This window comes from Phascolarctos cinereus, unplaced genomic scaffold, assembly GCF_003287225.1.
Source record: "Phascolarctos cinereus isolate Bilbo 61053 unplaced genomic scaffold, phaCin_HiC Scaffold_4;HRSCAF=312, whole genome shotgun sequence".
In the NCBI taxonomy this organism is placed as follows: Eukaryota; Metazoa; Chordata; class Mammalia; order Diprotodontia; family Phascolarctidae; genus Phascolarctos; species Phascolarctos cinereus.
This window is the reverse complement of record NW_027555847.1, coordinates 586,331,648-586,347,476: the sequence shown is the minus strand read 5'-3', so window position 1 is coordinate 586,347,476 and position 15,829 is coordinate 586,331,648. Positions and strand designations below refer to the sequence as shown.

At 35.1% G+C, this 15,829-nt stretch overlaps 1 protein-coding gene across 2 annotated transcripts in view; it reads left to right on the top strand.

Annotated features, from left to right (window-relative positions):
• VIRMA (vir like m6A methyltransferase associated) overlaps positions 1-15,507 on the top strand; it is an 81,393-nt gene extending 65,886 nt beyond the window's left edge. For both annotated transcript variants that reach the window (XM_078153663.1, XM_078153664.1), the window contains 9 exons: positions 2,718-2,935; positions 7,003-7,135; positions 9,310-9,462; positions 9,936-10,096; positions 10,739-10,835; positions 12,497-12,663; positions 13,243-13,574; positions 14,281-14,424; positions 15,163-15,507. In XM_078153663.1, coding sequence (XP_078009789.1) covers positions 2,718-2,935; positions 7,003-7,135; positions 9,310-9,462; positions 9,936-10,096; positions 10,739-10,835; positions 12,497-12,663; positions 13,243-13,574; positions 14,281-14,424; positions 15,163-15,317 — 1,560 coding nt within the window. In that variant the 3' untranslated portion in view covers positions 15,318-15,507. The remainder of the gene's footprint in view (positions 1-2,717; positions 2,936-7,002; positions 7,136-9,309; positions 9,463-9,935; positions 10,097-10,738; positions 10,836-12,496; positions 12,664-13,242; positions 13,575-14,280; positions 14,425-15,162) is intronic.
• The last annotated feature ends 322 nt before the right edge of the window (positions 15,508-15,829 follow it).

The following is a 15,829-nucleotide window of genomic DNA, read 5'->3' as shown; positions in this document are numbered from 1 at the left end:
TGTAGCCAAGGTGTTCATTTTCCTTTTGATTATGTTACGAAGGGTTTCCTCTGAGTTTTTCTTTTTTATGTGCAATAACTCATGAAGAGTTGTAGTTTTTAGGATTATTCATTGTTCATTTTTCAGGACAGTTCTTAAAAATCTTTCAGGATGTGGGCTTGGCTGACTGTACTCTATCACCCTGGTTAAAGATGTCTGGCTTTGTTCTCTGTTGGCTTCCAGTTTACTTCCATGTTTATTTACAGTGATTTAATCTAAATAGCCTTCTATGACTTGGATCCTTTGACATCTCTTTTCCTAGTATTAATTTAATTTTCAAAAATGTACTTGTTACATGATAGGGAGATGTGGAGTTCTAGCATTGCACTCTTTGTATAAATCCCATGTTTTTGAAATTTCTTTGTGCTTCTACTTCAACAAAACTTTAGTTTGGTAACCTTTAGGACTCAATCAAAGAAAGAACTCTTTTGGTGTGACATTTTCCTATATAAAGGAAACCTGGGTAAAATTTATTTTGAGTTAATTCACATTTTATTTTATAGAATGGATCTTTACTTGAGGAATCAGTTTAATTTGTATCTGTTGTACATTACATGTGACGTTTAATCAGTTGAGTGATAGTATAGTCCTGGCCCTAATTGTCCTCATTTCTTGATCTCACTTTCTTTTATATACTTCTGTCCCAGACTTGCTTTTGTAACTTTACAGTCTTCAAGGCATTAAAGAGGGCAGTTTGAGAGTTTTAGAGTGTGTGTATATGTGTGTGTGTGTGTGTGTGTGTGTGTGTGTGTGAGAGAGAGAGAGAGAGAGAGAGTTTTAATTCCTAAAACAAAAATCGATCGTATTGTTCCCTTGCCTAAGAATATTCATTGGCACCCTATATTTATCCCTTTACCCAAGATAAAGTATAAACTCATCAGTTTGTCATTTAAAAGCCCTTCAGAATCTGGCTTCAATCTACTTTTTCCTGACTTTAGTTACTCTTTTTCACATATTCTGCATTCTAGCCAGACTTGCCTACTTGTAATTTCCTGAATTCAACTTTCCATCCCTCTCCTCAGGACCTTTTCAGGCTGTTGCCCTCTTTCCAAACCTTAGAACCTTAGAATCCTTGACCTCTTTATAAGTGCAGCTTAACTTAGGTGTCACCTCTTTGTTAGTTGTTGGTGTTCACTCTTTTTCTTCTCAAATTATTGTGTTTACTTAGGTATGTTATTTTACTCCCAATGGACTTTTCGACTTGTATTGCTCTCCCCTAGAACAGTGCCTCAGTATGACAAATAGTTAGTAAACACTTCCTGAAAATTGAATTTAGTTAGACCAAGGTTAGTCACCTTCCCAGTGTCTTCACTTGGTGACCCTGTCACTGAGTGTCCAGGGCACTGGGCAGCTCTTAGTTTATTTCAGTGAATGACTAACCTAGCTTTCTTTTAGCTCTTGTTCTCTTATCTCGGTCCCTTTTCTTAGGTCACTGTCCTTGGGATGTGCACCTGTATTTCCTGTACCTCTGCTTCCTGTCTTCCTTCCCCAGATGACAATGTCGGAGTGGGCCTTGTCACAGGGCCCAGCCTTTGTTGGCTGGGAAATGTGCACTCCTGAGGTGGGCCTTCCTTTTTTTCTGGGAAGAACCATCAAATTAATTTTCTGTCATTACCATTGGAAAGGACATGACAGTCTCCTCTCTATGTTATCTCTTCATTAGAATATAAATTCCTTTGAGGAATATTCTCTTTTATTGGTATCGTCAGCATCTTGCATGGTGCTTGGTACATAGCAGAAGCTTGCGAAATGGCTTTTTCATTCATTTAGCTACTGACAAAAATGAAATACTGACTTCAAAAGGAGCTCACATTGTATTGGGGAGTAGTGAGTGCACATTTGAGTATATATGAAATAAATGCAGAATTTGGACTGTAGTGTGCATGAAGGGGGAATAATCTATAATCTATAAATAAACTTGGAAGAGCAGAACAGAGTCAAATTGTGAAGGGCCTTAATGCTAAACAGACGTTTGGGTTTGGTCCTAGAGGCAAAAGCCAATGGGCTGCTAGAACTTGTTGCGCGGGGGAGTTACATGGTCAAATCTGTGCTTTTGAAATAACACTTTGGCATCTCTGTGGAGGATGGATTAGAGAGGGGAAGAGGCTGTATGTAAGGAGATGAATAGGAGGCTATTGTAATAGTCTAGGTAAGAAGTCATGAAGGCCTGTAACTGGGCAATTGGAAATCATTTTGCTTATTCAGGTTCTTAGTTGTCTTTGTTCCTTTATGTTGTCCCTAGTCCTTTGAAAATGTTATATTAGCCACATAAAATATCAATATTAATATCTCATTGCATTTATTATCATAGGCAGACTTGCAAAATGCCAGGTGAAAAGGATTTTTAGGTTTTATAACAAACCTTGAATTTCTTTGCTAAATCATTCATAGATTTAAAAAATGTTGAAATTTTCTTTTGAAGTAGTCATGTTCTTTACCCGTAGCTAATGATTAAAGTTTGTCTATTATTTTAAAATAGTTAAATCTTATTTAAAAGAAGGGAACTTTGGTTTTGGTATATTTATATTCATGTGAGTATATGTTTGGATTGGAAAAGTAAAAATAACATTTTAATGAAAGATTTACTAGAAGTAGTTGTTACTCAGCTTGTGAAATTAAAAGATAAAGTGAAGATATTTTCATTAAGAATTTTTTGCCTTCATTATCTTCTCCCTTAGGATATTGCACTTATTTTGCCAAGTTCTTCAGAAGGATCACTTTCTGAACTGGAGCAGCTGTCCAATTCTTTACCAAACAAGGAATTGATGGCCTCGATCTGTGACTGTCTACTGGAGACAGTAGCCAGTTCTGAGAATAGTTACAACTGCTTACTGACATGTGTCAGAACAATGATGTTTCTTGCAGAACATGATTATGGGTTCTTTCACTTGAAAAGGTAATACTTTATATCTCATTGATTGCTGCTGTAGTTTAGGGATTTTCATAAAAACTTGAGTTGTTCCCAACTTCTTTGAGCAATTTTTGGAAGATCATTTGTCACTGGAAACATTTTAGTAATTTTAAAGAACATAGATATATTTTGGAAGTGCTACATTTTTTCTTTCTTTTTAACATACATGGTAATACAGTACACAGACAAAACAAATGAGAAGAAAAATTGGCAAATAAGAAAAGATAGATCTCTGATAAAGTGGGAAAAATTAGTTTATATGGGAAAGATTATTAGCAAGGAGGTTTCCTATAGTTAGGAATTATTAGTCCTAATTTATTTCACTGTCTGAAAGTTGGAAACCTCCTCTTCATTGTTTTGTGTTTGCATTTTATGATTTTGAGTATTTGTGGTGTGACACCTCTCCCCTTTATCTCCTTGAGCAGCATAATGTGCTAGGTTTTCCTTGATTTTTGGTGGGGGGTGGGGTGAGGTGGGTAACACAGCTAATTGCTGCAGAGTTGTGGGGAAGAGAGGAAAGGTTGTATAAGGCTGGGTATAACATTGCTTTCATGTCTCAGAAAATTAGTTTAAAAGCTGGGACTATTTTGAAGCGCTGTGAACTTTTAGCTTTTTGCAGTGAAAGTCCATCCAGTTTAGTCTTTATAGTTCAGGCCTGTGTTTCCCTGTTCTAATCTCTTTGCCTTTTACATGCTGGAAAGATAGGTTAGGGAGGAGGATATGTATTTCTTTGTGAGTATTCAAGGATGAGATGAAAGAAAGTGGAGGAGGAGTAGTTGTGATTTTAATTTTCTTTATTTCTTTACTCTTCCTGAAGCTAGCCTGAATATACTTTGCAGATGAGCTAACTGGAATGGAGGGAGGGGAGAAGAAAATAATAAAACCCAGAGGAGGAACTAGTAGTTTTAGATTTCCCTAATTTAGAGGACTTTATCCTGTGAATGTCAAGATTCGCCTGTACATAAGAGTAATTGTGTGTGCATGACAGACTGAACTTTCTCCAAGTACATAGTCCATAGAGAGTCAAACTTAGATTGTCTTTCTAAGAAATCTAATCTTTCTCTTTTGGCTGTAAAATTCTTACTTTTAAATATTTGCTTTTCAAATGATATTTCCAAGGGAAAACATTTTAAAATCCAGAAAAATAATATTTACTTACCTTTGGTCAATACTGTTGACTTCTATTTGGAAATACTAAATTTGAATGAAAATTCCTGTGGCAATAGGAAATGTTTGTTCTTTTGTTTTTCAATCATGTGCAACTTCTTTGTGACTCCATTTTCGGGTTTTCTTGGCAAAGATACTGGAGTGATTTGCCATTTCCTTCCCCAAATCATTTTACAAATAAGGAATTGAGGCAAACTGGATTAAGGGTAACACAGTAAGCTTCTGAGGCCAAATTTGAATTCAGGTCTTTCTGACTCTAGCCTGGTGCTCTGTCCACTGTGCCCTATTAAGAAATGTGCATTCTAATTTGTTCTAGTTCTTAAGACTACACATTTTAGTTGCATTCGTGTATATACTTGATACATATGAAGCTTTTCATTCCTATACAAATCAGGATTTTCTCAATATATGTGTAGCTTGTTTTATTTTTAAAGATGTTTTTCTTTATCTTCATTATTTTGATGATTGAAGAGAAACTGTTCAAGACTGTAAAGAATTACTCATATTTTATCAGAATTAAGAACCACCCCTATTGGATGAGTAGGTAGAGCAATGAAGTACTCCTCTCAATGGTAGAATAGTCTGAGGCACTGAATTGTTAAAAATTAGTCTAGAATTATAAAATGGGCTGATGTGGATTCTGGAAGAGAACTTAACTATACCTTACCTTGTCCACTAAGACTTGATATCACTAAAAAGTGAGTGCTGGCATTTATATCTTCTGACATGTGGTATGGGTGTTGATTTTTGGAACTCTGAAGCTTTGCTTCTGCTTTTCCTTTGGGCTATTGGAATTTTGGTCATCTGCTACACCTAAAGCACGAGCCTTTCCCATTATTCCCTTGCTCAAAAACTCCAAAAACTTCCTTTTGCCTCCAGAATAAAATACAAAGTGCTGTGACAGGCATTTAAAGCTCCTTACAGTTTGACTCCAGCCTACATTTATAGGCTTATTGAATGAACATTACTGTCCACACAGTCCACACTCTAGGATCCAGCTAAACTGATCTAACTTGCTGTTTCTTGTAAATGGCATCCCATTTCGAACATCTCTTGTGCCTTTGTACATCCTGTTCTGTAGTCTTGGGATATATTTTTTCCTTACTTCAACATTATAGGATCTTTTGCCTTTTTCAAAGCCTAGTTCAAGTGCCATATCCTACAGGAAATGATTTCTGATTTCCCCCACAGTTTTAGGTTCTAGTGAGCAGGTGATAATGATTTTTGTGGAAATTACTTTATATCTATTTGAATATATTTTTATTTATTTTCTGTCAGTTAACAAGCATTTATTAAACATCTGCTACATGCCAGACACGGTGCTAAAAAAAAAAAAGCAAAAAACAAATAGTACCTGTTCTTGAAGAGCACACAATCTAATGGGGAAATAATATGTAGACAATTTGTATAAAAAAAATATATATATATATGTATATATGTGTGGGGGGGGGAGGGGAGGCTAAGATTGTTTTTGTTTGTCCTTCTGTTCTTGAAGAGGACCATGACATCATGAAGGCGATGTCATGACCTGCAAGTGAATTGGATTTAAGTGAGGGAGGGCTTGGCCAGATACATATCAGGATGACTGGAGATGGCCTGGGATGCAGTGGAAGACCTTGGCCTCTTAAAGCTAAGGTCTTTAGCAGGTCTCAGTTTGACCGAGGCAATACATATTCCTTTATTAAGGCTAGGTAAAAAAATAATGAGGCAAAGAATAGCTTCTTTACCTAGTCCAGGAAAAAAAAAATCAAACTGGGAGAGTAAGATCCTTAGCATTTCTGGGCAAAACAGAAACAGTTCCCATTTATATTCACTCTGAGTCAGTCAAGGCCCAAACAGTGACCAAGTGTGGTTTGGCATGAGACCTGTAGTTGGACAGTCTGTGAGAACCAGAGTGATTGAGGTTTGAGGTTTGGTCCTTGAGAAAAGAAAAATAGCCTATAGACCCCAAGATATCTTGTGATATTTCCAGAGGGAAAGAAAGGAAAGAAAAAGAAAGAAAGGAAGGAAGGAAAGAGCTGTATTGCCCATCTGGCAACCAGTTGGTCCCCCAGTGGGGCAGCTCTTATTACCCACAGGATTGTCATTCATCTTTTGTTCATGAAGGGGACCCCAGGACATCATGGGTGTGATACCATGACATGCAAGTGAGTTGGACTTAAGTGAGGGAAGGCCGTGCAAAGTCCCCAGCCTTACTTTCTGCTCTAGGTCCTGTGGCCAAATACACATCAGAATGACTGGAAATGTATCCCGTGGTCCAGTAACCAAGAAAGCTAATGGAATTATTGGCTGCATTGATGACATGACTTATAGGTTGTAGTCTCATGGTACTCTGCACTGATTAAATCATGTTTGGAGGACTAGGTTCAGTTGTGGGCTTTACATTTGTCCAGAGTAGTTCAACCTGGATGACTAAAGGCCTTGTATGCAGACAAGGAACCAAAATGATTTCTCTTGGAAAAGAGAGGGTTCAGGAGAACATAACAGTTGTGTTTTAGCATTTTAGGGCCTTTTATATGGAAGAAAGATTAAACTATTTAGCTTCAGAAGACAGAACTACTAGAAGTGATTAGAAACTTCAGAAGGACAAATTTCAGGTATTATATCAGGAAGAACTTACCAAGAGCACTAGTAAAAGTGGGATGAGTTGTGCCTGGGAGCAGGGGGTTATGAGTTTTTCCACTGTTTGGGTTATGTTATAAGTCGAAGTCTTAGAAAAGGTTGGCTGACCATTTGTTAGGAATGTCATGGTGGAAATTCTCTTTTGGGTCTTGGTTGGAGTTTGATAGACAATAAAGGCCTGTGAGGCCTTTTTTCATTTATATTAGCAGAGACTGATAACTCTTAGTAGTACTGTCTTTAACTTTTTTTTCCTCTCGCAATAGTTCATTAAGAAAACACAGTAATGCCCTGCACCACTTATTGAAACGAGTTGTTAGCATATTTAGTAAGGACACAGGAGAACTAGCATCTTCTTTTTTGGAGTTCATGAGACAAATACTCAACTCTGATACAATGGTGAGTTAATACATATAGCCTTTCTTGAATTTATTAACTTGTGCTGTACTGTGAAGTAATTTTAAAAGCCATTTTGCCTCAGTTATTTAGAATTTAACATGCATTTCTTTTATGTTATCATACTTGTAAAGCATTTTGCTGCTGACTTTAAAGCACCAGTGTGAATGTGACCTTTGAGATCAAAGTAATTTCAAAAAAGTTCTCCTTCTATTTCAAATTTCATTTTTCTTTTTTACCATACGGATGCTACCCAGAAACCAGTGTGCCCTGTCTATTAGTCAACAAGTATTATGGATGATGTCATACTAAATGCTTTTAGCACTGAAGTGCATTATATTTAGATTCATTCATTCAGTAAGTATTTATAGCCTTTTCTGGGCTAGGCAAGTGGCCAGCAAAGACAGAGATGAAGCAGTCTCTTTCCTCAAGGAGCTAACATCCCATTAATAGTATTAGAATCTGTTTAATTGGAGATTTGAATTAAAAATTGAAGTATCTTCCAAAGTGATGTCTCCTGCTTTAAACCTTCTAGTACAGATCTAACAACAATGATTAGATGCAGCCTAGACTTGATTCTCTGCTATAACATTTCTATGTGTTTGCAGTGGCTAAAGATAACTCATTTATTAAAATATTACTAACAGGTAAGTTAGGAAAATAAAATGTTTTTATGAACCCTTTTGACCAACAGATTAAGAAAAAGGTTTTTTTTATGTGAATTTTTATTTAGTTTTAAGTTAATGCATGTTTGTTGAGAATAAAATATCCTTTCCTTTATCTGAGTTTTATTTGCAAAATAGTGTTATTTTGTACCCATTAACTTTTTAATTTTAGACTAGTTATGAAGTTTTGAAATACTTCAGTGCTAAAAAGTTGGAATACTCAGCATTAGGACAGTAGCTCAAAAGAAATGAAAGATGTGCAAATTTAGAGAATCCACCCCAAATGTTCACCTGTGGTGGAACAGTCCAAACTCGTATTGGTCAGGTCAGCCGTAGTTGGACACTGAAACTAGGCTCTAGCTAGACTAGACTCATGGGAACGAAGGACTACAGCCAACCAGCTACAGACGGTATCTTGCAAAAAGTCACTTGAATTCCTCAGGGTGTTTTGTTGTGTTAACAGGCTGAAAATCAGTGTATTCCTTAAATATGAGACAGTATGAAGTGGGGTGAGACAGTATCACACTTGGGTTTGTCTGAATTTTCACATTTCACTTGGTTTTTCCTTATAACGTTACTGGTTAAAAAAATTATACATTTGTATCCTAAATTGGATATTTAGGAAAAGTTAGATTTGCTTTTGGAAAGATCTTTAAAAGATGTGAAACTTAATTAAAAACTTTTTCAGACACCAAACTTTTAACTGTGACCCAAAGGACAAATTATCATCAACTTTAAAAAGGCATTTTCTTTTGTTTTTAGCCATGATCTGTTATTTATGATAATGATGGAGGAAGGGTACTTTGAATAAATGAAATCTTCATATAATCTCACATCTAATAATTTTCATCATGTTCCTCACAACTGTTTTCATGAAACATAGCTACTACTGGGTAACCAGATTGGCTTTTATTTTTGTTTATTTGTTAATTGATACCTGTTTACTCTCTATCCACTAAAAACTTTAGTGATGGTAGATTATAATTGAGCTGTATTTAAATAATTCCCATTCTCTGATGGAGGTGTTAATATTTTGGAATGGATATAAATTGTACAGGTAGCAAGAAGAGAAGTCAGAAGTCTTGGTAATTTACAAATGGATTAATCATTATTTTTGTTCTTGTGCAAATATTATACTTAACCATTTGATTTTCACCTTACTGTCTCCTGAGAGAAAATTTAAAACTTTGTGAGTTCCTTCTAATGGCAGGCATAGTTTTATTAACTTTTGTATGACAGTTATATTGTGAGACTGCAGTGTATTTTGAAAGAGAACACTTGTGACATCCTGGTGCAATAATTGAAGATTAGTAGGCAAAGTTGTTGCATCACTTCTTTGAGATTGAAACTCAGATTAATGCCATCTGCTTATTTTATTGCTTCATTTAACAGTTTTGTGCTGGTATAAAGCAAAACCATCAAGTGAAATAAGACACTAGATGATGTAGATGTTTGATGTAAATGTGTAAAATTTGCTAATTTCTTTCTGTCTTTAATTTCTGATGTTTACAGGGATGTTGTGGAGATGACAGTGGTCTCATAGAAGTAGATGGATCTCATCCATCAAGGACATTGAATCTTAATGCTGCGGAATTAAAACAGCTTTTACAGAGCAAAGAAGAAAGTCCAGAAAGCTTGTTCCTTCAACTGGAGAAGCATATTTTGGTAAAACAAAAAAAAACAACAAAAAACCCCCTACAAACCCTCCCTCTAATCAAACCATATTTTCTCCCTGTCTGACTTACTATGTTTTTCATTGTCACTGTTTTGAGTAGTGATTCCTGCAGTGGGTGGTAGTATTTTGTTCAAAATCATACTGAAATTAGTAATTGTGAAAGATTATTGAGCTTTACTGAAAAATTTAAGAAGTTGGTTATTTTTGAAATGTAGCCTACTCTCTTGATTGTAGGGTATCCAGTTTATATAAAGGAAATTTTTGGAAATAGTTGTGTTTGCTGTTTTACTTTGTTTAATTGGAAGATGGAAATTTTTTGCCTAGTAAAATATTGATGTTGAAAGTATTATTTAATGACTCAGATTTTTTTCCATTAAAAAAGTATGTGGGTATAATAAATGTTATTTATTTTTTAAATTTGTGCTTTATGGTTCTAGTTTTTTCTTTTTCATCTTAAACCTAGGAACATTCTAAAGATGATGACAACCTGGATTCTTTGCAGGACAACATAGTTGGTCTTAGACAAATGCTGGAATCTGCAGGTGATCCATTACCACTTAGTGATCAAGATGTAGAACCAGTACTTTCAGCTCCAGAATCTCTCCAAAATCTGTTTAACAATAGGTAAAACTAATTTTTCTTGTTTTTTGTCATTTTCTAGAACCAGTGGCCATATTTAATGTTACCTGTATAGTTTTAGCAAAATAAAATGTAACTCCCTTAAGTAAGTGACATATTTGGTCAACAAACATTTCTAAGTGCCTGTGAAGTGCCAGGCAATGTGCTTGTGGCTGGGGGTACAAATACAAGAGGGAAATAGTTTGAATTCTTCAATGTCCTCACCAGTTTTCTTGTGGAAAAAAAGGTTTGGAAGTTTAGCTCACCCTGGGCTCTAGAGCCTTTGCTGGGCTACTGATTAGTTGGGTAATTATTTGAGCCTCAATTTTCTCATCGGTAAAATAAATGAATGATGTCTATTCTTTAAATATTTGTGGTAAAAATTTTCTTGAAAATATACTGCTAGCCCAATTTTAGTGAGAGAATGAAATCTATGTAGCATTCAAGAATCAGTCTGTATATTACTTTTAATCCTGTTTAATCTTTGCTAAGGATTCTTTTTTTCCTGAAGTAGCTATTTTAAAGCTGTAGCACCAAATTTACTAAACCTTCAGATATTTTAAATATACTTTACACAAAATTTGGAAGATGATCTTAAATATTTTGAAGTTTGCTTATCACCAGTGTATTTGCTGACCTTTGTTATAGGACTGCATATGTACTAGCTGATGTCATGGACGACCAGCTGAAGTCCATGTGGTTCTCTCCGTTCCAGGCTGAAGAGATTGAAACAGATTTAGATTTGGTAAAAAGATTTTTTTCATATATATATCCAAAGAGTTATTTTAAAGTTGTAGTTGGTGACAGTTTCTTTGGCTCCTAAAATGGATTATACTTTGTGTCAAAATTCTGTTGTTGGGTTACTGGTATAGTTTATGTTTTGTCTCACTTTCTGTTTCATTCTGTATTTAGATTTCTCTTATTTTTCACATCTTCGTTGTTTTAGTTCTTTCATATCAGTGCTATGAATCTTTGAGAAGCAGTCCTGAAGGGGCAGGATTACAGTGTTGCATCCTTTTTATACTGTACCCATTATAGTATTTGCTGTAGGCTGAGTTTTCTCTGGGCAAGTGGTGGTCTGTTTTTCTATAAGCTATGCACTTGTCTGGTGCTAGGATGACTAAAGAAATCTGCATGACAGAACTGATCCTGTGTATGAGTGTGAGGAAGGTATTATGACAACTAAATCCTTTTTTTAAAAAATACGATTTATTTGGCAGAATGGTTATTTTGTACCGTAGTAGGTTGTATTTGGAGGGAAGCATGCTAAATTCTTAGGTACACTGAAAAATTTTTCAGTGTATATAGTTGAGCACATTGAACTTGTATGAAGTTTGTTCTCCATGATTTCTGAGGGAAGAGAATTTCTAACCAATTTATTTCTATGTTAATAAATACTGGAGCATGGTTATAATAATGCTGAGGTTTTGAGTATGGTCTTGAAAAAATAAATTTTACTTGAATATTTTTATTGTAGGACGAGATATAAGCTATTTATCATCATATTCTGCAGACACTTTTGAGAAATCTTTTGCTGAATACTTAATTTATGATTTAAAAAAAGACATGCCCTTCTATTTTTCACAGTTGTGTTATGTTTTAATGTCATGGTTGGTGTTACCTTTTTAACATCTAAAATAGATTAATTATCTTAAATCAGGTTGATATGAAAAATACCAAAAGTGCCTTTTAATATTAAATCTTTTTCTAGATAGTTTAGTGTATAAGGGATTGTACTTTGAGATCCTTAAAAATGAGCCATAGGTTTGGCTCATTTTGGTCTGTGAAGGTGATGTAGTAGAGATTTAACTAATTCATAATAACATTGTTTCATTATGTAAAATGTAGGAAATTTAGGCTTGGTCAATTTAAGAATGATGTATGTTTAACTACAATTTCTCTTAAATTGAACCTCTACTAGAGCTTCTTGGAATACTGTGGTAGACAGACCTTGTAAGAGAGACAATATGAGGTCTATTGATGACTTAGGATCCTCTCTTTTGTAGACTGGTCAGGAAATTTCACATGCCATCACCTTTAGGATCCTCTCTTTTGTAGACTGGTCAGGAAATTTCACATGCCATCACCTTTAGTCTGTAGGCGGTAGACATTCTACACTGTCTCTAAAAGGATTGTAAGACTTTGCTTTCTCTGCTTGATCTTTTTTTTTCCTTTATCAGAAACTCAGTTTTAAAGGATCTCCCTTGTTGATAAAGGTTCATTTTTTTTTTAAAGTATACATAGAGCCTTCCCTATACCTGTCTAAATGTTGGCTCTGGTATATTTTACATGTTATGAAAACTTCTGCCAAAATTATACTTAAATATTTGCATTTGAAAACCCCTTATTACCCCCCCACCCCCACCCCCATGGTACCATTGTGAAATTATTCTTTTATGATTGCAGGTAAAAGTTGACCTGATTGAGCTCTCTGAAAAATGCTATAGTGATTTTGATTTGCAAGCCGAATTAGAGCGATCCTTTTTGTCAGAACCATCCTCTCCCGGGAGGACAAAGACCACGAAAGGGTTTAAGCTTGGCAAGCACAAACATGAAACCTTTATAACATCGAGGTAAGCTTTGTTACTCTATAGCTCTCTCAAATCAATTGCATGCGGCTGAGGAACATTCAAGGACGTGATCTGGTAAACTATGCAAAATGGAGGTTGAAATATGAGCTGTCTTTTCCCACTCCACTTGTAAAGATCACTTATTCAATTGGCTTACAGCAGTAGGCTGAAAAGAGGCTTGGGTATAGAGAGTTGGGTCATTGCTATATTTTTTGATTATAAGAAAACTTGAGTGTCTTAGACATTTATTGCTTTCTTGTGCTTGAAGAAAGGGGAAATTGAGTCATTAAGAAAATTTTTTTACTTGCAAAAAGTGATTTTGTAGCATATGGTGCTGTTTTCCAGAAAAGTCATACAGACTTTTTAAGGAAAAGGAATTATTTTTGGTTTGAAAGAAGATAATCTTTTGAATGAAGTTTGGAAACAAAGGGAAGAATTTTTGTGGGAGCTATGAAAGTATGAGTTTTAAGTGCTGAGTTAAATCAATTTTAGTTTGTTTTCTTTGGTAACATGAAAGATAAAGAAAGTTTCTTTATGTTCTTTCTATTAGTTATAACTTAAATATTTAAAAATTTTAATTAGTGGAAAATCTGAATACATTGAACCTGCCAAGAGAGCACACATCGTGCCACCTCCAAGAGGAAGAGGCCGGGGAGGATTTGGACAGGGCATCAGACCCCATGATATCTTTCGCCAGAGGAAACAGAACACAAGTAGGCCACCGTCTATGCACGTGGATGATTTTGTTGCAGCTGAAAGCAAAGAAGTGGTCCCTCAGGATGGGTTACCACCACCAAAAAGGCCACCCAAAGTGTCACAGAAGATTTCTTCTCGTGGTGGGTTTTCAGGGAACCGAGGAGGACGAGGTGCTTTTCATAGTCAGAATAGGTTCTTCACTCCCCCTGCTTCAAAAGGTAATTTGTTTTTTGGAATAGTGTATAAGTTGAAAATTCACCTTTGTTTTCTCCTTTTAAAAAGAGACCTAAGAACTTCTATCTTAAAAAAATATACATATACTGCTTATTAGTCAGAATTATTCTAATAACTCTAATTTTTGAAAGAAGCTTTTAAAGTGGATGTAGGGGTGGGGAGGACATTAGTTTGATGTATTCAGGCAAACGTTTGTTTCATATTTTTATCCCAGTATCTACTTAAGTCTTTCAGTAACATTTATAGCCGTTATTTTTATTTTTATGCATTGGATTTATCTGTCTGAATTACAAAAGTAATTTGAAATTATTCTTAGTTTACCAATTTACACTCATCAAATTGCTTTCCTAGTCTATACTGTAAAACTATCCCTTTTAGGATTTTTTAAAAAAGTTTTTTTTGGTCATCTAAATTAGATGCTGATGCCTGAGGATTGAAGTAACATCCTCACTAGTAGATATATACATGTCACCTACATAATAATCTACCTGCTAAGTATACATATGGGAATGAGAGGGAATGGATTTCAGTAATTCTTCCTGGAAGTTGTTTCTCTTGAGTTAGTTACTTCTGTATTCCAGTTATTTGCCTGAAAGTTTTTCAGTAAGCTGTCAGCAGTATTCCTTCAACCTAGGACTTAATAAAGGATAAAGTTGTGAGTCATTAAATAATGACATATTTTGTATTTAGGAAATTACAGTCGTCGTGAGGGAACACGAGGTTCCAGCTGGAGTGCTCAAAGTACACCACGAGGAACCTACAATGAAAGTAGAGGAGGGCAGAGCAATTTTAGCAGGGGCCCTTTACCACCACTCCGGCCACTTAGTTCTGCAGGTGCGTTGTATTTTTGTTTTCAGATAGCACTGATAAAATGGGAAGATGTTTGCCCCTTCCCAGGTGGGAATATGAAAAACAAGCGAGACATTAAATGCTAATAAGAATGTCTGTATTTTTAAGCTAGCAACATTATTAATGATTTCCAGAAATTTCCTGAACTATTTTGACACCTTGGACGGGACTGAACATTTGTTCTCACCTGGCTTTAAAAAAAAAATCCATTAACAAGCTTTAGGGTGCTTACTGTATTTCAGTTACTGTCCTAGGAATTGGGAGTACAAAGTAGAAACAGTGCCTGCCCTTAAGGAGTTTACATTTTAATGAGGGAGACATTTAAATATTGAGGAGTATAGAGTACATATACCAAAGAGATTCAAGGTCTGATATAATAATGATAGCCTCTTTAGAAAAATACTTTTGGACAGATAATATCTAATCACGTTTGTAACCCAAATAACAATAAAAAAACAGTGATTCTGTACAATTTATTTTGTTTATTAACGTTATTTGTAAAGCTGGTCCAAAAGTGAGTCTTTGGTACTAGATGTAAGAGTCATATTCTTGTCTAAATTACATTATATGTATCCTATTAAATGAAATAAAAGTTTTGTTAATTTAAGTTCTATTTTGAATAATATATTTAATATACTATTAAGTAATAATAAATCAGTGTTTACCTACAGGAGCAAGGAAAGTGAGTAAGGATTAAAATAACTATTTTTTTTCCTGTTGTAGGATATCGGCCAAGTCCACGTGACCGTGCTTCCAGAGGTCGAGGTGGACTCGGGCCTTCTTGGGCAAGCGCTAATAGTGGCAGTGGAGGCTCAAGAGGAAAGTTTGTCAGTGGAGGCAGTGGGAGAGGTCGTCATGTACGGTCCTTCACACGATAATAATTATCCTTGGGAACATTCTGAAAACATAGACATTTCATCAAGACAGTTTTTAAAAATTAAGGCACTGAAGGACCAATTTAGACTTAACAGATATCGGGAGACATCTGAGAGAATATTTTTATCTGAAGAAAGATTTTGTTTGATACGAAACATGAAATTTCAATAAAAATCCAAACATTTTTATGTATGGTTGCATATTTTCTCTTTATATTCTAAAGCACTTTGAGGGATTTCATAGAAAATGCAAGATGTATCTCAGTCGGGGCATTAAAAATTCTAGCAATTTTTTGTTATAAAATATCCCATGCCTGTGTAAAAAAGTGGCATTTTTTTCTGACTGGTTAAAAATATGAAAAAATAATTTTTTTTTCTTTTGTGATAGAAAAGCTATATGAATTTGCTTTGTGTCTCAGGTTGGAACTACTAACCCAGTGTTGATGGTGTTATAATTAATACTTCATTATAAGACATATCTTAATGCTATTTGGGGAGAAATTGGAAGTATTTAA